The sequence below is a fragment of the Sphaeramia orbicularis genome, chromosome 15 (genome assembly GCF_902148855.1).
Source record: "Sphaeramia orbicularis chromosome 15, fSphaOr1.1, whole genome shotgun sequence".
In the NCBI taxonomy this organism is placed as follows: domain Eukaryota; kingdom Metazoa; phylum Chordata; class Actinopteri; order Kurtiformes; family Apogonidae; genus Sphaeramia; species Sphaeramia orbicularis.
Window position 1 is genome coordinate 1,051,151 of NC_043971.1, and position 24,113 is coordinate 1,075,263.

At 40.1% G+C, this 24,113-nt stretch overlaps 1 protein-coding gene across 1 annotated transcript in view; it reads left to right on the top strand.

Annotated features, from left to right (window-relative positions):
- LOC115434538 (inactive pancreatic lipase-related protein 1-like) overlaps positions 1-23,628 on the top strand; it is a 53,022-nt gene extending 29,394 nt beyond the window's left edge. The window contains exons 5-13 of the mRNA XM_030156524.1: positions 147-281; positions 2,302-2,410; positions 3,961-4,080; positions 4,306-4,422; positions 9,589-9,707; positions 19,301-19,418; positions 21,086-21,200; positions 21,331-21,495; positions 23,559-23,628. Coding sequence (XP_030012384.1) covers positions 147-281; positions 2,302-2,410; positions 3,961-4,080; positions 4,306-4,422; positions 9,589-9,707; positions 19,301-19,418; positions 21,086-21,200; positions 21,331-21,495; positions 23,559-23,628 — 1,068 coding nt within the window. The remainder of the gene's footprint in view (positions 1-146; positions 282-2,301; positions 2,411-3,960; positions 4,081-4,305; positions 4,423-9,588; positions 9,708-19,300; positions 19,419-21,085; positions 21,201-21,330; positions 21,496-23,558) is intronic.
- Positions 23,629-24,113: the final 485 nt, after the last annotated feature.

Genomic DNA, 24,113 nt, shown 5'->3' on the forward strand with positions numbered 1-24,113 from the left:
CATGAGGCACGGGATATTTAATGTCTGAGGAAATGACCAAAAACAGTCACTTGCCCGATAAAAGGTTAAATGTGTGAAGGTTGGGACCAGTCTGTACTTTGTAAACCTGTGTGTTGTACAGCTGAACTGTGTTTGTGTTTGTGCAGTCGATGCTGAAGTGGGAGAACATCAACTGCATCGCTGTGGACTGGAACAAAGGAGTGAGGACCACCTACGCTCAGGCCGCCAACAACGTCCGAGTACTGGGAGCACAGGTGGCCTCCATGGTGGCCTACGTCATGGTACAGCCCTAGTCCTAACCCCAACCCTGTCTAACCCTATCCCTAAGCGTGCTCTAAAGGTCTCCTCCTCCTGATTCATTTATGAGTCAGTATCACTATAAGGAGCCCTAACCCCTCTAACCTTCCATGTCCAATGTCCAAAAACATGGATATTTTCCACTTAACTTTATGTTCAATGTGTTAAGTCGACTTGAATGTTGAATATTATTCTGAAAATAATATATTAATGATCAAAATGACTTCGTTTATTGAAAAACTTAATGGCAACATCTAAAAAGTATTTTAATTGTTTTCCATTTAAACTCAAATTATTTTGACTGAAGTTTGAGAGGCAGTGTGAGCGACATGCACTAATCTGGTACATTCACCCAGAAAATGGAAGAAAACCATCAAAACACAGTTCAAGAGGTTTAGAACTGTACTGATGTGTATGTATGTGTGTTTGTGTTAGTGTGTGTGTGTAGGTGTTTCCCTGTTTATAATAAAAGTCCACAATGTCATTATTGTGCAGAGTGTTGATGGTATCAGTTCCATTCTGCACCAAAGGGTTAAAGGTCCCGTATTATGCAAATCTGACTTTGTGACAGTTTTCTTACAGTAGTGTGTGTTGCAGTAGCCTCATTATGAGGTTAGAATTTGAAAACTGTCTGTTTCCTCCTGCCTTGCTACACCACAGTTTGTGAAAATGCTCAAACGGCCCAGTTTGAGTTGGGTCCGCTTATGACGACATAAGCGGATTTAACTCCTCCCCCTGACTGTGCCCCCACCCTGGCAAAGCGAGCCCCGCCCTGGCAAAGTACCTCTTGGACAACAAACATGGCGAAGGCGAGACACGCAGGTTGTGGTGTTGTTGGCTGCACACACCAACACCATAGTTTATTTTTGCTCCCCACTTCCGAGCCTCTCCGTAAAAAGTGGCTGGATTCTGTCTGTGATGGTCATGGACCAAACAACATTCCCAAACGCTTGTATGTGTGTGCCCGGCATTTCACGGACGAGTGTTTTTCGAACATGGGCCCATACAGCTCCGGCTTAGCACAAAGACTCCGAACCAAGAAGGACGCAGTACCAACGCTTCGTGACCCAAATACAAGTGTGGGAGATGTAAGTTCTGATCATTTGTTTGTATCTTTACTGCATAACCCTACATTACGGATAAGCTGGTGGTTGTTGATGTGTACGTCTAACGTTAGCATGGCAGCTAACATAGCTCGGTTACTGCTGCTAACGTTTGCGTCCCCGTTAACATGCACGAGCTGATAATATCCAGAGACATTCAACAGAACTACTTTGAACACGGGCCTTTTGTGGTTGGCATCAGTATAGTTAGCATCAGGCTTGTTAGCAGCTGCCTGCATTAGTGGGGGCAGGCGTCTTTCCGTGTCAGGTCCACGAACCCGACACAACACCGCCGTTTTCCATCGGGGCTCAATCACGCCTCAAGGCAAAGAAAGCCAGTGTTTGGAAAGACGTTCTGTCTGAGACATGTGTATTGTAGACGAGAGAGTCATGGCTTCACAGTCAACATTAGCGCGTAGTACCGCTAGCGGAAGCCGCGTCCTCTCCCAGAGAGGGGAGGGGGAGTGGGCGTGGACAGATGCGTTAATTTGCATACCCGGAAGCAGGCCCAGAAACAGCCTGTTCTGAGGAGGGCTGGGAGAGGGACTTTTTCGACCGCTGAAACTCCGAAAAAAGGATGATTTTGGGGCGAACAAACTTAAATACTATGTTTTTGGGCTTCTGAGACCTATATGACGTGACTGAAAAATTGCATAATACGAGACCTTTAAGGTTTGGGTCATAGGTTAGGGTAACCCTAACCTATGACCCAAACCCTTAGGGTCATATTGACCCTGATGTGTTTGTCATGTGACTTCTCTAGTAAATAATCCTCAATGTGTTCGATGTTAGACTTCGGTTCTACACATGCTCTGGTTGAAGCAGAGAGGTTACTATCACCATTGAAGGGAATACTTTGAAGGCTGTCCTAACCCTGTCTAACCCTAACCCTATGATGCAGAGTTATTACAAGCAGAAGGCTGATGCCTTCCATCTGATTGGACACAGTCTGGGAGCTCACGCTGCTGGAGATGCAGGCAGCAGGATCAGTGGACTGGGACGGATCACAGGTACAACTGGAACAGCACTAACCCTAAAACTGGAACAGCACTAACCCTAAAACTGGAACAGCACTAACCCTAACCCTAAAACTGGAACAGCACTAACCCTGAAACTGGAACAGCACTAACCCTAAAACTGGAACAGCACTAACCCTGAAACTGGAACAGCACTAACCCTAAAACTGGAACAGCACTAACCCTAAAACTGGAACAGCACTAACCCTAAAACTGGAACAGCACTAACCCTAAAACTGGAACAGCACTAACCCTAACCCTGAAACTGGAACAGCACTAACCCTAAAACTGGAACAGCACTAACCCTAAAACTGGAACAGCACTAACCCTAAAACTGGAACAGCACTAACCCTAACCCTAAAACTGGAACAGCACTAACCCTAAAACTGGAACAGCACTAACCCTAACCCTAAAACTGGAACAGCACTAACCCTAAAACTGGAACAGCACTAACCCTAACCCTAAAACTGGAACAGCACTAACCCTAAAACTGGAACAGCACTAACCCTAACCCTAAAACTGGAACAGCACTAACCCTAAAACTGGAACAGCACTAACCCTAACCCTAAAACTGGAACAGCACTAACCCTAACCCTAAAACTGGAACAGCACTAACCCTAAAACTGGAACAGCACTAACCCTAACCCTAAAACTGGAACAGCACTAACCCTAAAACTGGAACAGCACTAACCCTAACCCTAAAACTGGAACAGCACTAACCCTAAAACTGGAACAGCACTAACCCTAACCCTAAAACTGGAACAGCACTAACCCTAACCCTAAAACTGGAACAGCACTAACCCTAACCCTAAAACTGGAACAGCACTAACCCTAACCCTAAAACTGGAACAGCACTAACCCTAAAACTGGAACAGCACTAACCCTAAAACTGGAACAGCACTAACCCTGAAACTGGAACAGCACTAACCCTAACCCTAAAACTGGAACAGCACTAACCCTAAAACTGGAACAGCACTAACCCTAACCCTAAAACTGGAACAGCACTAACCCTAAAACTGGAACAGCACTAACCCTAACCCTAAAACTGGAACAGCACTAACCCTAAAACTGGAACAGCACTAACCCTAAAACTGGAACAGCACTAACCCTAAAACTGGAACAGCACTAACCCTAACCCTAAAACTGGAACAGCACTAACCCTAACCCTAAAACTGGAACAGCACTAACCCTAAAACTGGAACAGCACTAACCCTAACCCTAAAACTGGAACAGCACTAACCCTAACCCTAAAACTGGAACAGCACTAACCCTAAAACTGGAACAGCACTAACCCTAAAACTGGAACAGCACTAACCCTAAAACTGGAACAGCACTAACCCTAACCCTAAAACTGGAACAGCACTAACCCTAACCCTAAAACTGGAACAGCACTAACCCTAAAACTGGAACAGCACTAACCCTAAAACTGGAACAGCACTAACCCTAAAACTGGAACAGCACTAACCCTAACCCTAAAACTGGAACAGCACTAACCCTAACCCTAGTGCAGGTGTGTGTGTTTAACCCTTCTGTTTGTCTTTCAGGCCTGGACCCCACTGAACCGTACTTTGAAGGCTGTAATGCCTCTGTTCGTCTGGACTCGTCTGATGCCTCCTTTGTGGATGTCATTCATACAGATGCATATCCTTTTAACTCCAAACTGGGTACATGTTTGTTTTTGGTCACAGTGAACATGAAGACAGTGGGTGGAATCTTTAAAAGCTTCAGTTGTAGTTCTAGTCATTTAAAGTCTTCTTCTGTGGATGTCCACACAACTGACTGCTGTCTCCAGACTGAAACACCTGTTTGAATCAGTGTCTGTTCTTGAATTCACCTTGTTCTGGAGGTTCTGACTGGTCCTGCTGTGGTTCTGCTGTGGTTCTCCTCAGGTCTGGGTATGACTCAGCCTGTGGGTCATGTGGACTTCTATCCAAACGGAGGAGAACTGATGCCTGGATGTAAGAGCAACAAAGGCAAACCAACAGAGCTGGACGCCATCTGGGAGGGTGAGATACACACACACACACACACACACACACACACACACACACACACACATATATATATATATATATATATGTATATATACACACACACACACACAAGTCTGACACAAGTGGAGGAGTGACACCTCTGTGGAATAATGTCCAGGTTTATGTCTGATGGAGTCTCATCAGTGAGTGGTAACTGCAGCTGTCAGTCATGTATTTTAACCCTCCTACCTGTTTGTCAAAGCCAATGATTAGGACAAACCTGTCAGACGTCCTATGTCCTCTCAAAGCACTTCAACTACAATTTGTGGTAAAGTAATAATGGAATGTTTGCCTGGTCACAGCAAAAAAAACTACCAAACACCAGAGTTTGAATTCACTCAGACCGACTAATATGGACATTTAGACCTCACTGTAAAAAAAAAAAAAAAAAAAATCTGTAATTTAACAGAATTTTCACTGTTTATTTTACAGATTTTTCCTGTATGTTTAAGATACAGGAAAAATATCAATGAAATGACAAAAATAGACTGTGATTTTACATGTCGAATGTAAAATAACATGAAAAAACTGTAACTGTGAATAACCATAAAATTTCCATGTTTTAAAAGAAATTTTTTTCTTTTTTCACAGAAAAATACAGTTAAAATGCATTTGCAAATGTATCATAATTTCACAAATATTTCTTTTCTATTCAGAAGATTGAACTGTTAATTTTAAATTTAATACTGTAAAAAAAATAAATAAAAATTAAACCAGATAAAATTACTGACAGTTAACAGTAACAGAAGTATTTGTTCTGTCAGTTGAACCAGACTTGTTTGTTCATTGACAAATATCTTGTGTAATTAATGGAGGTTTCACAACAAAAATGTTGAATAAATGTATTTTTGTGAATGTATAACATGTATAAGCACTGATAAACTGTCCAAATACAGTTTTTATCAGTGGATTGGACAACTGAGTCTCACTGAAAATTATTTATATATATATTTAGAGGGAATTGGATTGTTTTAATACATGAAAATATTTTTTGTTAAACATTAAAACGTCAAAAAATAAATAAATAAAGTAATTAAAACACTATTTTAATTATGGAAAATTACCATATTTTAATGAGATGGTTATTTTCCGTTATTTAACAGTATTTTTTTGGCACCTCAGCTGCCGGAATATTACTGTTTGTTTATGTTTTGTGTTTTTTTGTGTTTTTTTTTTAACAGTGCTGTAAATGGTTTGGGGTTTCATTCAGCTGTGAAGATGCCCTAAAATGAACCAAAATCTGAAAACTACTACATAAAATAATAACAGTGCTTTTCAACCTTGGGGTCGCCTGGAATTCAAATGGAGTCGCCTGAAATTTCTAGTAATTGATTAAAAAAAAACCTTACTAATAACAAATATATGGTGAATTGAGAGAGACAATCATAATATATAACAGACATGACAAACTGTGAAATTGAAAATGTACATATCCAGACCAAGGAAAATCCAACTCTCCCTTTGTGGAGTAATCTACACCTGAATTTACTGCCTCTGTCCACAATAATATACATTATATAGACTACATGTCCTCCAACATTAACATTTATTTGCAACATAGTATAACTATTAAATGATCAAAACCAAATTGGGTTTAGCAACAAAAAAAAAAGTCTCTGTTTTAAATGCCTGGGGTCGCCAGAAATTTGTGATGTTACAATGGGGTCAGGAGTAAAAAAAACAAAGGTTGAAACCAGTGTAATACCATCTAATGTAAAAGCCCAAATGTTGTCCCCTCTGGAGGTGGTGGTTTCACAGTGCAGACACTGGAACACAGGCCTTGGTCCTGGACTGAACACAATGACTCATGCTTCCTATTTTCTCTGCCATGCAACTTACAATGCATACCAGCCCCCCCCCCATCCCCCACCCTGGAATATTGGAGTAGTCCCAATGGAAAAATAGTAAAGAAACTCCAGGCAGAGTTATTCTATTCCTGCAGGACCTATCTGAACAAATATTTTCTAAAATGGATGAGGAGGGCCTTCTTTTGAAATGTGCCGCTGAGTAGCAAGGCTCAAGTGGCAGCATTGGTGCCATGCCTGGGTCTGGACTATGGGGGGGGGGGGGGGGGGGGGGTCTGAGGGAGGGATGTGTTGGCACAGCTGAACCTGAACTTTTGATCCTATAGATAAGAGTCAGAGTGGGAGTCAAAGCTGCATAACTGGAGGTCTTAGAGTATCTGGTGTTCACCCTGAACCAAAGGGACAACAACAGGACCGGGTCCACCTCTGAGGACCAGAGCTGGATCTGATGGGCTCCAGTATCTGATCCCATCTTACTTCATCATTCTAATAATGACCTTGTAAAATATTATACAGTAATAAGTTGATTAATTTGATGATGAGAATGTGGGTGGGATTAAATAAGTTTTTCTTCTTCCCACTCCTTTTTTAATTGTTTTTAAATTTTTTTTTTTTTATTTAATTTTTTTAATATTTTTAAAAAATATTTTTGTATTACTTAAAATTTTATTTTTATTATTATTTTTAACTATTATTTTATTTTTTATTATTTTATTATCATTTATTTTTTTATACATTCTTTATTATTTTTTTATTTTTTTTATTTTTTATTATCATTTGTATTTTTATTTCATATATATATATATATATATATATATATATATATATATATATATATATATATAAAATGATTATTTTATTTATTCTTTATTTTTTAAAATTTCTTAAATATTTATTTATTCATTTATTTATTCCCACTCCTTTTCAAGTATAGATGAAGGATTTTTGGAATTTTGAATTTGCATGTATTCTGTAAATGCTCGAAAATCAACAAACAAATGAATGAATGAAATGAATAACGTCATAGAATTTGGAACGACTAAGAGTAGAGAACAGTTACTGAACCTGGAAGAGTGGATTTATTGGGTTTTCCTGGTTATTTTATCAGTGCTGGTGTTTTCTGTTTCTGAAAGTCACAACTAGAAATAGAAACTCAAACAGTCCAGAGTCATGGTTTGTAAAAAAGAACAACAATTCAGGACGAGGCCTTTCCACAGCAGGGACGTGAACACTGTTCTGTCCATATTTCATACTGGCAGGAACACAAATGTGCAACAGTTATAGTGATATTTTAAAGCTGATCCAGTTTGTCTTCTTCTGCTTCCATGAGGCTCAAGTACCTGAAGACAGACGGAGTCGACTGAACTAAAGGCCACTTTACTGTCTGTTCCAAAACTACATCTGTCTGTAAAATCATTCTTTAAATCAGGGCTGTCAAACATGCGTCCTACCAAAAGTTCCAGTCCCACCCCTGGGATAAATTTACAAAGTGTATAAATTCCACAGTCCAGGCTGTAGAACTCATGTTAGTGTGGGTTCCACATCCAGACCAATCTGATCTACAGTCCAATAATAACAGCAGAAGAACCCACACAAAAGAAGGACTGCAGATTTACTACTGGGTTTGATGGAAATAATATTACATTATGTCTGTAAATAATGAAAACTTCAAATTTTTGTCTTTGTTTTAGTGCAAAAAAATCACATTAAATTCTGAAAATCTTTCCATTCCCAAACTCTCCTGTATCAGTAAAATGTGACTAACCTGAACAAATGTGCCTAACCTGAAATGTCTGTATTAAATTCAGTCCAGTTTGAACTCTTTTCTTCCTGTTCCTCAGTGTTTAGTGTCTTTGCAGATCTGATCCAGAATGCACATGGACTAATGAGAAGTGGAGGCAGAAGACTGAGAAAATTACACTGATTTTTCTGATGAAATTTTAGTTTTTTCAGGTTATTCACATCTTTTTTGTTTGGATAGTTTATAAAAGTATTTTCATAATTTAATGGTGTTTTTTTGCACTAAAACACAGACATAAATTGTCAGTTGTCATTATTTATTGCTGTTTCTGTTCTTATTTGACTGGTTGGTCCACTGCAGATCAGATCAGACTGAATGTGGAACCTGAAAGAACAGGAGTTTGAGAACCCTGGTCTAAACTGGCAAACGTTACATGTGTGGGCAACAGCGTAATTCAGGAGGATCAAACGATGAGTTTTCTGTCATTACTGACTGAGGTACAGTCCCATGGAGGTTCAGTCAACAGACATGCACTGTAAAAAAAAAAAAAAAAACGTAAAAAAAAAAAAAAAAAAAGGTATTATTCCGGCAGCAGGGGTGCCAAAAAAAATACTGTAAAATAACGGAAAATAACCACCTCATAAAAATACGGTAATTTTCCATAATTAAAAAAGTTTTTTGCCCTAACTTTCCATGAGATTTTGCTTTTTTTTTTTTTTTTTGACTTTTTAATGTTTAATAAAGAATATTTTCATGTATTAAAACAATCAAATTCCCTTTAAATATATATATATATATATATATATATATATATATATATATATATATATATAGATATATAGATATAGATATATAGATATATATATATATACACACACAAATAATTTTCAATGAGAGTTGTCCAATCCACTGATAAAAACTGTATTTGGACAGTTTATCAGTGCTTATACATGTTATACATTCACAAAAATACATTTATTATTATTTATTATTTATTAATGATGTGAAACCTCCTGTAATTACACAAGATATTTGTCAATTAACAAACAAGTCTTGTTAAACTCATAGAACAAATACTTCTTTTACAGTTAATTGTCAGTAATTTTATTTTATTATTTTTTTACAGTATTAAACTTTAAATTAACAATTTAATCTCATAAATAGAAAAGAAATATTTGTGAAATTACGATACATTTGCAAATGTATTTCAACTGTATTTTTCTGTGAAAAAAGAAAAAAATTCTTTTAAAAAAATGACATTTTTTGGTTATTCACAGTTTTTTTTGTGTTATTTTACATTTGACATGTAAAATCAGTCTGTTTTTGTATTTTCATTGATATTTTCCTGTATCTTAAGAATACAGGAAAAATCTGTAAAATAAACAGAACAAATTCTGTTAAATTACAGATTTTTTTACAGTGTAACATTTACCGTGGGTCTGGAAGGACCGTATATTTAACAGACAGACAAGGGACAGGGTCAAAGGTCAATGAGCAGAATTGTGTGGAATGTGTGACACAAAAATCTTCCCATCCATGAATAACTTCACAGAACTCTAAATGTGTCTCCTCTTCCTTGTCATCTCCTGCCAGGAACGGCCAACTTTGATGCCTGCAATCACGTTCGAGCCTACCAGTACTACAGCGAGAGCGTGGTTAAAGCCCAGGGCTTTATGGGATACCCCTGTCCTGACAAGGACAGCTTTGCAAGCGTAAGTCTGTGATTTACAGCAGAAACAGAAACACGATAAAGCAGCTAAAAATAAAAATAAGCTAATTTTCAAGTGAGTGTAAAACCAAAGTATGCATATGTACGGTGAATATGATGTAGTCCACGGGCCAGACGAGATGTCGGTACCACTCAAGGTGGCAAAGGTTGCTTTTACTTTTTGAAAAGATACATGTCTGTAGTAGGGATGTAACGATTACTGGTATAACAATAAACCGCAGTAAAATCACAGACAGTTAGTATTACCGTTTAAATTCTAATTCTCATGATAACCGTGTTTGATTACTGCACTTTTAGGGGAAAAAACCCTATGTAAAGATCTGCTTTAACGTCAAATATTTGAGTATAGTTTGAATTTATTACAATTTGAATTTTATATTCCTAATATTTGGAACCAATATTCACTTTTAAAGTATCTGAAAAGGTTCGTTAAACATCTGTTTGTTATTTATGCAATAAATTATATACATTTTTCAAATCGGATTTTAGATTTTGTGTTTTTATAGTAGGTTAAAGTGAAAAAAATAATAGACAGATGATATAGATGAAGTTGTGCTGAAAAAACAGATCCCAAACATGGGTATAGTAAACATTTGTTTATATAGTATATAAAGGCAAAATCAAAAGGACTGAAAAACGGACAAAATACGCTCAGACCACTAAAGGTTAATATTTGAATGTTTCTGCAACAGAAGGGACATTGTGTCTATTAGTTTATTTATTTATTTATTTATTTATTTTATACAACTTGGTTAAATTATTTCAGTGTGTGTATTAGTACTTTTTGAACCTTTTGAGCACAATTTCAACAATACCACGATAATAATGATAACTGTGATAATTTTGGTCACAATAACCGTAATATGAATTTTTCATATAGTTCCATCCCTAGTCTGTTGTCCACATTTTGGTCTGATAACCTTTCTGGAGTCACAGCTAAATTACTGTTATCAAATGTTAAAGTCACCCACCTCCATTAAAAAATGTATTTTTGACACTGGTGCATATCTTGGTATTGGCCCTGATTAAGGACATGTTTCAGTGTTTTATATTAATATGTTTGGTATCATTTTAAAGGGGACACTCTGGGCTTTCATTCCAGCTCTTTTGTGGATACTTTTGACAAATACAGTAGACACTGGAGCTCCTCAAACTTTTAGTCACATTATTTTTCCTACCATTTTCGTCTCAATCATCTCTTTTCTTTTAGTCCTGTGGCATCAGGAAATATCAGAGATACAAAATACAAACACTGCAATACTGGCATGACTAAGGATTATGGATCCCTCTACATCTTAACCCCGGGTTTTCTAATCCAACCTTCAAAATGAAAAACAAGACTGACAGCCAAGGTTATTATCGTTAATAAAAACTAACAAAATGACAAAAACTAGAATTGTAAAAACATTTTCAAAACAAATAAAAACTATAATGCAAAGAAAAAAAACATAACTGAAACTGTATTGTGTGTTTACAAATCTAAAACGAATTAAAATTATGGATAAAATTCTCTTTGTTTTTGTCTTTGTCAATGTCGGATTGATATAAAATTGACTTACTTGGCGTGAGCAATTTTAGCTAGCAGCACCATTCGACACTTGACGGTCCGTCACTTCTTGTCACTTGTCGTTTAGAGCAAGGTTCTAATAGTTTTGGATTTTTCATTCTAGTTTAGTTTTATTTAGGTTTGACTTTTTTTTTCTCTAATCCAGTTACTTTTAATTCATTTTTAGACCAAGTTTGCTAGTTTTTATTAGTTTTCTTTTTTTTTTTTAAATGCTTATTTTTAGTTTTAGTATTAATTTTAGTTTAGTGGTCTCTTTTCTCTTCTTCTCTGTGGTCGTATTCAAATAAATCCCAGACAGGACTCTGCTGCTTTCTCCCAACTTGAGTCTCCATGTTTCCAGGTAGAGTGGGGACCAGAAGACGACTGGAAACCAAGGTTATTATTATATAATAATTAACAATATAGTCAACATAAAGCAAACAATAAGCAACATATTCCCCCCAAATAAATAAATAAATGAATGAAAGAAAAAAAAAAAATAAATAAATAAATACAATTAAATTAATTAAATAAAAATAAAATAAGTGTAAATAAACAGCATACAGCTCCATAAATCAGCATCATTGTCAAAATTAATTGGTCTCATATAGGGATGTAACGATTACCAGTATAACGATAAACCACGATAAAATTCCTGATGGTTAGTTTTATCGTTTAAATTGTAATTATCATGATAACCATGTATGATTGTGATCGATCGATCTGTCTGTATCTAAAAATAAACTAAAACAACTCAAACTTGATCTGGAAAATGGTAAAACAGTGTCCATAAGTTGCCATCTTTAATGCACATTTGTATGTTTGATGTTTACATGGTAATATTTGAATGTTTCTGCAACAAAAAGTACCTTGTGCTTATTATTTTACTTGTATTTTTTAGTTGTTTTTTTTTCAAATACAACTTGGCTAAATTATTTCAGTGTGTGTATCAGTACTTTTTAAACATTTAGAGCTCAATTTCAATAATACCGCGATAATAATGATAACCGTGATAATTTTGGTCACAATAACTGTGATATGAAATTTTCATATGGTTACATCCCTAGTCTCATAACATCTGAGAAACCCAAAGGTGATCATATTTTCACAAAATTTCACAAAAGTCAATGTTGGTGCCAGAATTCAACTGAAAGGAAGTGATATGGGTCAGTTCCTGCGTTTATTTGAGGGATGAGTGTGACAGCTGTATTTTCATATAAAAATCTTCCCGGAGCTGTAAAGATGTGTCGGCATCTTCATGTCGATCCTCCGTCATTCAGACAAAAGCAGAGGGCGTCCCAGTGCGTATACTGGTCCACCACCTGTCGCCGCCAGCTCATATTGATACAGCTGTGGAGCGTTTCAGTCCAGGGGGGTGGGGGGATTGGATTTTTTTGTGGCGTCAATGAGAGAAAGAGGTTGTGGTGGTGGTGGCGGGGGGGGGGGGGGGGGGGGGGGGCGGTGTGAACGGGCTTCCCTCATGGACGCCTCGTATCTGCAGCTGTCGGTGCTAATGACAGTTGATCCCCTCTCTGGACACATGTCCCCATCAAAGGAGGCCTGGGGCGGTGGGGGTGGGGGGGTGAGCATGACCTCATATGACTATGTCACTGTTGAGAGATGACAGCACCTCCTTGTCGCTCACCTCGTAAACGCGCCTCGGTGTTATTCCTGCCGCCATAGCTGACAGCCGCAGTCCACGCAGTAAAACAACCCTGTACCATCATAGTACTGACAGTAAAACAACCCCGTACCGCCGCAGAAAAAACAGTAAAACAACCCTGTACCGCCGCAGTAATAACAGTAAAACAACCTCGTACCGCCGCAGTAATAACAGTAAAACAACCTCGTACTGCCGCAGTAATAACAGTAAAACAACCCCGTACCGCCGCAGAAAAAACAGTAAAACAACCCCGTACCGCCGCAGTAATAACAGTAATAACAGTAAAACAAGCACGTACCGCCGCAGTAATAACAGTAAAACAACCCCGTACCGCCACAGTAATAACAGTAAAACAACCTCGTACCGCCGCAGTAATAACAGTAAAACAACCTCGTACTGCCGCAGTAATAACAGTAAAACAACCCCGTACCGCCGCAGAAAAAACAGTAAAACAACCCCGTACCGCCGCAGTAATAACAGTAATAACAGTAAAACAAGCACGTACCGCCGCAGTAATAACAGTAAAACAACCCCGTACCGCCACAGTAATAACAATAAAACAACCTCGTACCGCCGCAGTAATAACAGTAAAACAGCCCCGTACCGCCGCAGTAATAACAGTAAAACAGCCCCGTACCGCCGCAGAAAAAAACAGTAAAACAACCCCGTACCGCCGCAGTAATAACAGTAATAACAGTAAAACAGCCCCGTACCGCCGCAGAAAAAACAGTAAAACAACCCCGTACCGCCGCAGTAATAACAGTAATAACAGTAAAACAACCACGTACCGCCGCAGTAATAACAGTAAAAACAGTAAAACAACCCCGTACCGCCGCAGTAATAACAGTAATAACAGTAAAACAACCCCGTACCGCCGCAGTAATAACAGTAATAACAGTAAAACAACCACGTACCACCGCAGTAATAACAGTAAAAACAGTAAAACAACCTCGTACCGCCGCAGTAATAACAGTAAAAACAGTAAAACAACCTCGTACCGCCACAGTAATAACAGTAAAAACAGTAAAACAACCCCGTACCGCCGCAGTAATAACAGTAATAACAGTAAAACAGCCCCGTACCGCCGCAGTAATAGCAGTAATAAAAGTAAAACAACCACGTACCGCCGCAGTAATAACAGTAATAACAGTAAAACAGCCCCGTACCGCCGCAGTAATAGCAGTAATAACAGTAAAACAACCACGTACCGCCGCAGTAATAACAGTAATAACAGTAAAACAGCCCCGTACCACCGCAGTAATAACAGTAATAACAGTAAAACAACCTCGTACCGCCGCAGTAATAACAGTAAAAACAGTAAAAAAAACCCGTACCGCCGCAGTAATAACAGTAATAACAGTAATAACAGTAAAACAACCTCGTACTGCCGCAGTAATAACAGTAAAACAACCACGTACCGCCGCAGTAATAACAGTAATAACAGTAAAACAACCTCGTACCGCCGCAGTAATAACAGTAAAACAACCACGTACCGCCGCAGTAATAACAGTAATAACAGTAAAACAACCACGTACCGCCGCAGTAATAACAGTAATAACAGTAATAACAGTAAAACAGCCCCGTACCACCGCAGTAATAACAGTAAAACAACCCCGTACCACCGCAGTAATAACAGTAATAACAGTAAAACAGCCCCGTACCGCCGCAGTAATAACAGTAAATCAACCACGTACCGCCTCAGTAATAACAGTAATAACAGTGAAACAGCCTTGTACCACCGCAGTAATAACAGTAAAACAACCACGTACCGCCGCAGTAATAACAGTAATAACAGTAAAACAGCCCCGTACCACCGCAGTAATAACAGTAATAACAGTAAAACAACCCCGTACTGCCGCAGTAATAACAGTAAAAACAGTAAAACAGCCCCGTACCGCCGCAGTAATAACAGTAATAACAGTAAAACAACCCCGTACCGCTGCAGTAATAACAGTAATAACAGTAAAACAACCCCGTACCACCGCAGTAATAACAGTAATAACAGTAAAACAGCCCCGTACCGCCGCAGTAATAACAGTAAAACAACCACGTACCGCCTCAGTAATAACAGTAATAACAGTAAAACAACCACGTACCGCCTCAGTAATAACAGTAAAACAACCCCATACCGCCGCAGTAATAACAGTAAAAACAGTAAAACAGCCCCGTAACACCGCAGTAATAACAGTAAAACAACCACGTACCGCCGCAGTAATAACAGTAATAACAGTAAAACAGCCCCGTACCACCGCAGTAATAACAGTAAAACAACCCCGTACCACCGCAGTAATAACAGTAATAACAGTAAAACAGCCCCGTACCGCCGCAGTAATAACAGTAAAACAACCACGTACCGCCGCAGTAATAACAGTAATAACAGTGAAACAGCCTCGTACCACCGCAGTAATAACAGTAAAACAACCACGTACCGCCGCAGTAATAACAGTAATAACAGTAAAACAGCCCCGTACCACTGCAGTAATAACAGTAAAAACAGTAAAACAACCCCGTACCGCTGCAGTAATAACAGTAATAACAGTAAAACAGCCCCGTACCACCGCAGTAATAACAGTAATAACAGTAAAACAACCCCGTACCACCGCAGTAATAACAGTAAAACAGCCCCGTACTGCCGCAATAATAACAGTAATAACAGTGAAACAACCCTGTACCACCGCAGTAATAACAGTAAAAACAGTAAAACAGCCCCGTACCGCTGCAGTAATAACAGTAATAACAGTAAAACAACCCCGTACCACCGCAGTAATAACAGTAATAACAGTAAAACAGCCCCGTACCGCCGCAGTAATAACAGTAAAACAACCACGTACCGCCTCAGTAATAACAGTAAAAAAACCACGTACCGCCTCAGTAATAACAGTAATAACAGTAAAACAGCCTCGTACCACCGCAGTAATAACAGTAAAACAACCACGTACCGCCGCAGTAATAACAGTAATAACAGTAAAACAGCCCCGTAACACCGCAGTAATAACAGTAAAACAGCCCCGTACTGCCGCAGTAATAACAGTAATAACAGTGAAACAACCCCATACCGCCGCAGTAATAACAGTAAAACAACCCCGTACCGCCGCAGTAATAACAGTAAAACAGCCCCGTACTGCCGCAGTAATAACAGTAATAACAGTGAAACAACCACGTACCGCCGCAGTAATAACAGTAAAACAACCCCGTACCGCCGCAGTAATAACAGTAAAACAGCCCCGTACCGCCGCAGTAATAACAGTAAAACAACCCCGTACCGCCGCAGTAATAACAGTAAAACAGCCCCGTACCGCCGCAGTAATAACAGTAAAACAACCACGTACCGCCGCAGTAATAACAGTAAAACAGCCCCGTACCACCGCAGTAATAACAGTAAAACAACCACGTACCGCCGCAGTAATAACAGTAAAACAACCCCGTACCGCCGCAGTAATAACAGTAAAACAGCCCCGTACTGCCGCAGTAATAACAGTAATAACAGTGAAACAACCACGTACCGCCGCAGTAATAACAGTAAAACAACCACGTACCGCCTCAGTAATAACAGTAATAACAGTGAAACAGCCTCGTACCACCGCAGTAATAACAGTAAAACAACCCCGTACCGCTGCAGTAATAACAGTAATAACAGTAAAACAACCCCGTACCACCGCAGTAATAACAGTAATAACAGTAAAACAGCCCCGTACCGCCGCAGTAATAACAGTAATAACAGTAAAACAACCACATACCGCCTCAGTAATAACAGTAAAACAACCACATACCGCCTCAGTAATAACAGTAATAACAGTAAAACAACCACGTACCGCCGCAGTAATAACAGTAATAACAGTAAAACAGCCCCGTAACACCGCAGTAATAACAGTAAAACAACCCCGTACCGCCGCAGTAATAACAGTAAAACAGCCCCGTACCACCGCAGTAATAACAGTAATAACAGTGAAACAGCCCCGTACCACCGCAGTAATAACAATAATAACAGTAAAACAACACCGTACCGCTGCAGTAATAACAGTAATAACAGTGAAACAACCCCGTACTGCCGCAGTAATAACAGTAAAATAACCCCGTACCGCCGCAGTAATAACAGTAGTAACAGTAAAACAGCCCTGTAACACCGCAGTAATAACAGTAATAACAGTAAAACAACCCCGTACCGCCGCAGTAATAACAGTAAAACAACCCCGTACCACCGCAGTAATAACAGTAAAACAACCCCGTACCACCGCAGTAATAACAGTAATAACAGTAAAACAGCCTCGTACCGCCGCAGTAATAACAGTAAAATAACCCCCTACCGCTGCAGTAATAACAGTAATAACAGTAAAACAACCCCGTACCGCCACAGTAATAACAGTAAAACAACCCCGTACCGCTGCAGTAATAACAGTAAAAAAGCCCCGTACTGCCGCAGTAATAACAGTAATAACAGTGAAACAGCCCCATACCACCGCAGTAATAACAGTAAAACAACCCCGTACCACCGCAGTAATAACAGTAAAAACAGTAAAACAACCCCGTACCGCTGCAGTAATAACAGTAATAACAGTAAAACAACCACGTACCACCGCAGTAATAACAGTAATAACAGTAAAACAACCTCGTACCGCTGCAGTAATAACAGTAAAAACAGTAAAACAACCCCATACCGCCGCAGTAATAACAGTAAAAACAGTAAAACAACCCTGTACCACCGCAGTAATAACAGTAAAACAACCCCGTACCGCCGCAGTAATAACAGTAAAAACAGTAAAACAACCCCGTACCACCGCAGTAATAACAGTAAAAACAGTAAAACAACCCCGTACCGCTGCAGTAATAACAGTAATAACAGTAAAACAACCCCATACCACCGCAGTAATAACAGTAATAACAGTAAAACAACCTCGTACCGCTGCAGTAATAACAGTAATAACAGTAAAACAACCCCATACCGCCGCAGTAATAACAGTAAAAACAGTAAAACAACCCCGTACCGCCGCAGTAATAACAGTAAAACAACCCCGTACCGCCGCAGTAATAACAGTAAAAACAGTAAAACAGCCCCGTACCACCGCAGTAATAACAGTAAAAACAGTAAAACAACCCCGTACCGCCGCAGTAATAACAGTAATAACAGTAAAACAACCCCGTACCACCGCAGTAATAACAGTAATAACAGTAAAACAACCTCGTACCGCTGCAGTAATAACAGTAAAAACAGTAAAACAACCCCATACCGCCGCAGTAATAACAGTAAAAACAGTAAAACAACCCTGTACCACCGCAGTAATAACAGTAAAACAACCCCGTACCGCCGCAGTAATAACAGTAAAAACAGTAAAACAACCCCGTACCACCGCAGTAATAACAGTAAAAACAGTAAAACAACCCCGTACCGCTGCAGTAATAACAGTAATAACAGTAAAACAACCCCATACCACCGCAGTAATAACAGTAATAACAGTAAAACAACCTCGTACCGCTGCAGTAATAACAGTAATAACAGTAAAACAACCCCATACCGCCGCAGTAATAACAGTAAAAACAGTAAAACAACCCCGTACCGCCGCAGTAATAACAGTAAAACAACCCCGTACCGCCGCAGTAATAACAGTAAAAACAGTAAAACAGCCCCGTACCACCGCAGTAATAACAGTAAAAACAGTAAAACAACCCCGTACCGCCGCAGTAATAACAGTAAAAACAGTAAAACAGCCCCGTACCACCGCAGTAATAACAGTAAAAACAGTAAAACAACCCCCGTACCGCCGCAGTAATAACAGTAAAACAACCCCGTACCGCTGCAGTAATAACAGTAATAACAGTAAAACAACCCCGTACCGCCGCAGTAATAACAGTAAAAACAGTAAAACAGCCCTGTACCGCTGCAGTAATAACAGTAATAACAGTAAAACAACCCCGTACAGCCGCAGTAATAACAGTAAAAACAGTAAAACAGCCCTGTACCGCTGCAGTAATAACAGTAATAACAGTAAAACAACCCCGTACCGCCGCAGTAATAACAGTAAAACAACCCCGTACCGCTGCAGTAATAACAGTAATAACAGTAAAACAACCCCGTACCGCCGCAGTAATAACAGTAAAAACAGTAAAACAGCCCTGTACCGCTGCAGTAATAACAGTAATAACAGTAAAACAACCCCGTACAGCCGCAGTAATAACAGTAAAAACAGTAAAACAGCCCTGTACCGCTGCAGTAATAACAGTAATAACAGTAAAACAACCCCATACCGCCGCAGTAATAACAGTAAAAACAGTAAGAACATCCCTGCTTGTGGGTAAACGCTCTTTTTCCCTGAATATTCACTGCCAGTTTTTCGTTCCTTCTTCTGAACCCGTCGTATCCTTGTGTTGACAGGAGAAGTGTTTCCCATGTGCAGACAAAACGTGTCCTCTGATGGGACATCGAGTGGACAGGTCCCCTGTGACTCCAGGACAGTACTTCCTCCACACCGGAGACTCCACACCATTTGGACGTACGTAACCACGCTGTCCTGTCAACATCCAGAGTCTTCAGATACCCGGGGCAGATCTCATCAACCCCCAGGCCTCTGCTAATGCAGACTGCTTTCACTACCTTGGCAACTTCTGCCCTTAAGACTGGTCCATCCATCTCCTGATCTTTGCTCCGTTTCTTCCAAGAAATGCATGTTGTTGGGATTGAAGAGCTCCTCCAAATATTCCTTCCACTGCTTGACTATATCCTCAGTTGACGCCAGGAACTCCCATCCCCACTTCCACAGTGTGGCTGAGTTGCAGAGTTAGGGTTAGGCTAATCTGAGCTGTTGTTCAGTGTGCAACAAGGTTCTATTAGTTTTGGATTTTTCATTATAGTTTAGTTTTATTTAGTTTTAATTTGTTCTTAGAGTAGGTTTGCTAGTTTTTATTAGTTTTCATTTTTTTCCCTAAATGCTTAGTTTTAGTTTAGTTGTAGTTCAGTGGTCTCTTTTCTCTTCTTCTCTGTGGTCGTATTCAAATAAATCCCAGACAGGACTCTGCTGCTTTCTCCCAACTTTAGTCTCCATGTTTCCAGGTAGAGTGGGGACCAGAAGACGACTGGAAACCACAAGTGAACACAAGTGACGGAGCAAAAAGTGTCGTATGGTGACAGCACAGAAAACTGAGAGACAAAGAAATAAATTTCGTATCAATCCAACATTGACAAAGACGAAAACGAAGGGAATTTTATCCATAATTTTTATCCGTTTAAGTTAGTTTTGTAAACACACAATACAGTTTCAGTTAGTTATTGCTTTTTTCTTTTAATTGTAGTTTTTATTTATTTCAGTTAACTAAAATATTTTTTCAATTCTAGTTTTGGTCATTTCGTTAGTTTTTGTTAACGATAATAACCTTGGTGTGTATGCACTGACAACAGTCAGAACCTGTTTCCTGACCCGAAGGTGCAGGGCAGCAACACTTTTATCCACCGGGGTAAACACCAACATGCAGGAAGAGCATCTGGGGGCTATCAAAAAGCCCACCCCTAACCTCTGCCTCTCACTTGGGGGATCTCCAGTGAAGGAGAGGGTCCAGCCCCTTTCAAGGACTTGGGTTCCAGAGCTGATGCTTTGTATCGAGGTGAGGCCGACTATATCTCGCCGGTAACGCTCAACCTCATCCACAAGGTCCTGCTCCTTCCCAGCCAGAGAGGTGACGTTCCACGATCCAGAAGCCAGCTTCTGTAATCGGGAATCAGACCACCAAGGCGAGGTCCGATCCACAATGCACCAGACCCTTCTGCCTCTGCCTGTGGGTGATGGGCCGCAGGGCAACGAGCCCATGTCATTGGTACAGGCTGGGCCAGACCCCACTGGTAAAGGTGCGGCCACCAGACACTATGGGCCCCACCCCCAGGCCTGGCTCCAGGGTGGAGCCCCAGGTACCTCAGCCTGGGTGCACACACTGATGTATTCTCTTGTGAAGAAAAGTGCTGGTAGATTTTTTTCATTCAAGTCCACTCATCCATCAAGTCTGACTTTTATTACTTTTACAGCAGCAGACGTAGTATCACTTCTACTTTGACCTGAATCTGAATGATCTTATGTTAACCCTTGGATAGGTTTAGTCTCCCATCAGATAAATTGGTAGATACTCCTTCCATCCTTTGGTGGAACCTGTGACAGTGTGTGTCTGATTTCAGGATACACCTACAAACTGAGGTTAACGCTGGACGGTCCCAGTTGGCCAAACCCCGCCTTCATGTATGTGGCACTGAACGGAGACAACGACAGCACAGACGAATACCAACTGCACGTGTAAGAACACAGCATATGGTCATATAGATGATGATTCTTCTTCTTATTATTGTTGTTATTATTATTAATAGTAATAGTAATAATATTGTTATTATTCTTCCTCTAACCCTGTGATTGTTTGTTTGTGCAGAGGTTCGATGATTCCTGGTAAAACCTATGAACTGCTGCTCAACGCTATCGACGTGGGTGAAGTGATGGAAGTGAAGTTCCGCTGGAACAACCACATCCCCAACATCATGAACCCCAAGTATGGAGCGTCCAAGGTGGAGCTGCAGAGAGGGAAGGACGGCAAGACGTAAGATTATGAACCTGAACCAGGTCCAGGTTTGAGCCAGGTCTGAACCAGGCTGTGTTTGAAGGTTAGGGTTTAGGGGGTTCTGGTTTCAGGGGTTCTGGTTTCAGGGTTATGGTTAGAATGTGTTGAAGGTGAGGCTGCAGCAGACTCCTGTCCTGCTGTACCGTCTTCTTCCACCAGAGGGAGGCAGAGGACTGATCTGGAGAGTCCAGGTCCTGATGGGGGTTCAGTCCCAAACATTAGAGTCCAGGGGCCTCATGTATAAAGCGTGCGTACGCACAAAAACCTGGCGTACACCCTTTTCCACGCTCACGTTCAGGTGTATAAAGAGTGAAGTGACCGTGGAAATGTGCAGTCCTTCACGCCAAGTCCATAGCTGGCATACGCACGTTTCTAGTGCTTTGGAACCATTGGCGACACTTAGAGGTGACACTGAGAAACTGTTAATAATGTGAAAAAGGTCATTCTTCTGATTGATGTGCACATCGGAGATACACAGAAGAACAATGAACACACCGGCAAGTCATCCTACTGTCAGAGCAGCACATCCACCACCAGAACCAGAACCAGAACCAATTAGACCCTGTATCCATCAATGCCAATCCTGCCCGGATGGACATTCAGCAACAGCAAAGAGACAAGGACCTAAAATTCATTGGTTGATAAATATAGTGTTCATGTCTGTGAGAACATTTATTAGTCGGTCCAGTCGCTCATTGACCCCGCCGATTGTCCTCACGATGTCCTAATGTGACTCGGGTCAGTACAGACCCATGCCGGTCGGACGGGCATCAGCGGTGGGCTGTGGTGGACCGGAGGACCGGCTAACACTGGGGAGTCAACAGAAGCCTCTGGGACAGGAGGATGATACTGGGTCTGACCGTCTTCTGTCTCATTGTTGGAAAATAATAAATTGAGAGATTAAAAATGAGTCAAAGTCATTGATTTCCTCTTTGATATCCTGACATGATTACGCATGAACCTTTTTCTTGTTTATCTGTGATCAGACTGTGTATGACCCGTAGAATGAACTCATGTGTGACTGACACTAATACTAAATCTATATTTATCTTGGGCGTGATCCGCATCAGCCCTGTGAGAAAAGTGTCACAGTATCGGCGACTCTTTCCTCAAACAGTCTCAGTTCGTCTCTTTTCTCCTTCCGCCTGTTTCATCCTCCGCTCACCTTGACGTCATCGTCTGATCCTGCAGACAGGGGAATCCCAGAGGGAATCCCACCTGCAGACCCCGTTTATGCTGATTTGCATATTTAAATGTGGGCGTGGAGAGGGAGGAGTCAGGTACTCCAACATATGTGGTCAATTCCACGCTGATTGGGATGTATAAAGGAAATGTATTTGGATTCAGGTGTACGCACAGTTTTATACATCTGGATTTTTTTGTGCGTTCGGACTTTTCTGGATTTGGGCATACGCCAGGTTTACGTATGAAATCCACGCAAGTCTTTGAACATGAGGCCCCAGGTCCTGATGGGGGTTCAGTCCCAAACATCTTCAACATCCTCTGACAGTTTTTAAAGAACTGTTTGGTGGATCCAGGATTATTATGAGCTTTATTTATGTCAGATTTAAATGTTCCAGATCTAGTTTCTTATCATTCTTTTCATTTATTTCTTTTTTATCTGTAAAATGTGCAGATCTGACCCATTCGTCCACATACACACACACACACACACAGAGGATTCCACTTCCATGGATCATATATTCTCTGTGTTAAAAATAATAATAATAATAATAATAAATAAAAAATTGAAAAAGACTATTCATGTTATTCATGCGCATGATGGAAAAGATAAAGACTTTGTTTTTTAAGTGAGTTTTTTCTTTTCAATAGAAACAGAGACTGTTGATTCATGTTGAACACAAACAAACAGGTTTATAATGTTTATATGATATGTTTATAATATATAATATACAGGTTCATGTTTATCTTATATAATATACAGGTTTATAATGTTTAAATTATACTATATACAGGTTTATAATGTTTATATTAAATAATAATATAATTGTATCACTTCTGTCTTTCCTCTTCTTTCCCAGAATGCTCTTCTGTGGAACAGAGAACGTGGCGGAGAATAAGATCCAGTCGGTTCTTCCATGTCAGCCTTAAATATTTCCAGTCATTATGTCTGTGAATAAAGATGATGCATTCAAAGTCCTGAGGTTCAGTGTGATTCTATGGTTTCAAGTGTTTTTGACCCAAGAGTCCAACAAACAGGATCAGTCAACTGTGGAGAGAAACCAACCAACCAATCATCATGCCACCACTAGTTGTTAAATAATAAAACCTAAACTGCCCTTAAGGTGGAACTGCCTTGTTGGACTAAACACTGACATTTACACACTATGACCTGTCTGCAAGGTGAAAACACACACACACACACACTCCTCTCCAGCTGCCTTTTACTGGTCCTCACGAGGACAGTAGTGGTCTAACTGGAGTCCAAACATGGACCAGGGGACTGGAGGACATGGACGTATGTCAGCAGGTCTGGACTAATACCTGTATAGCACCCTACCCAAGTGACTAAGAATACTTACAATGAATTATGTCAATTTATCTCTCTGGGTTCTTTAGTTTTGTGGTGCCGTATC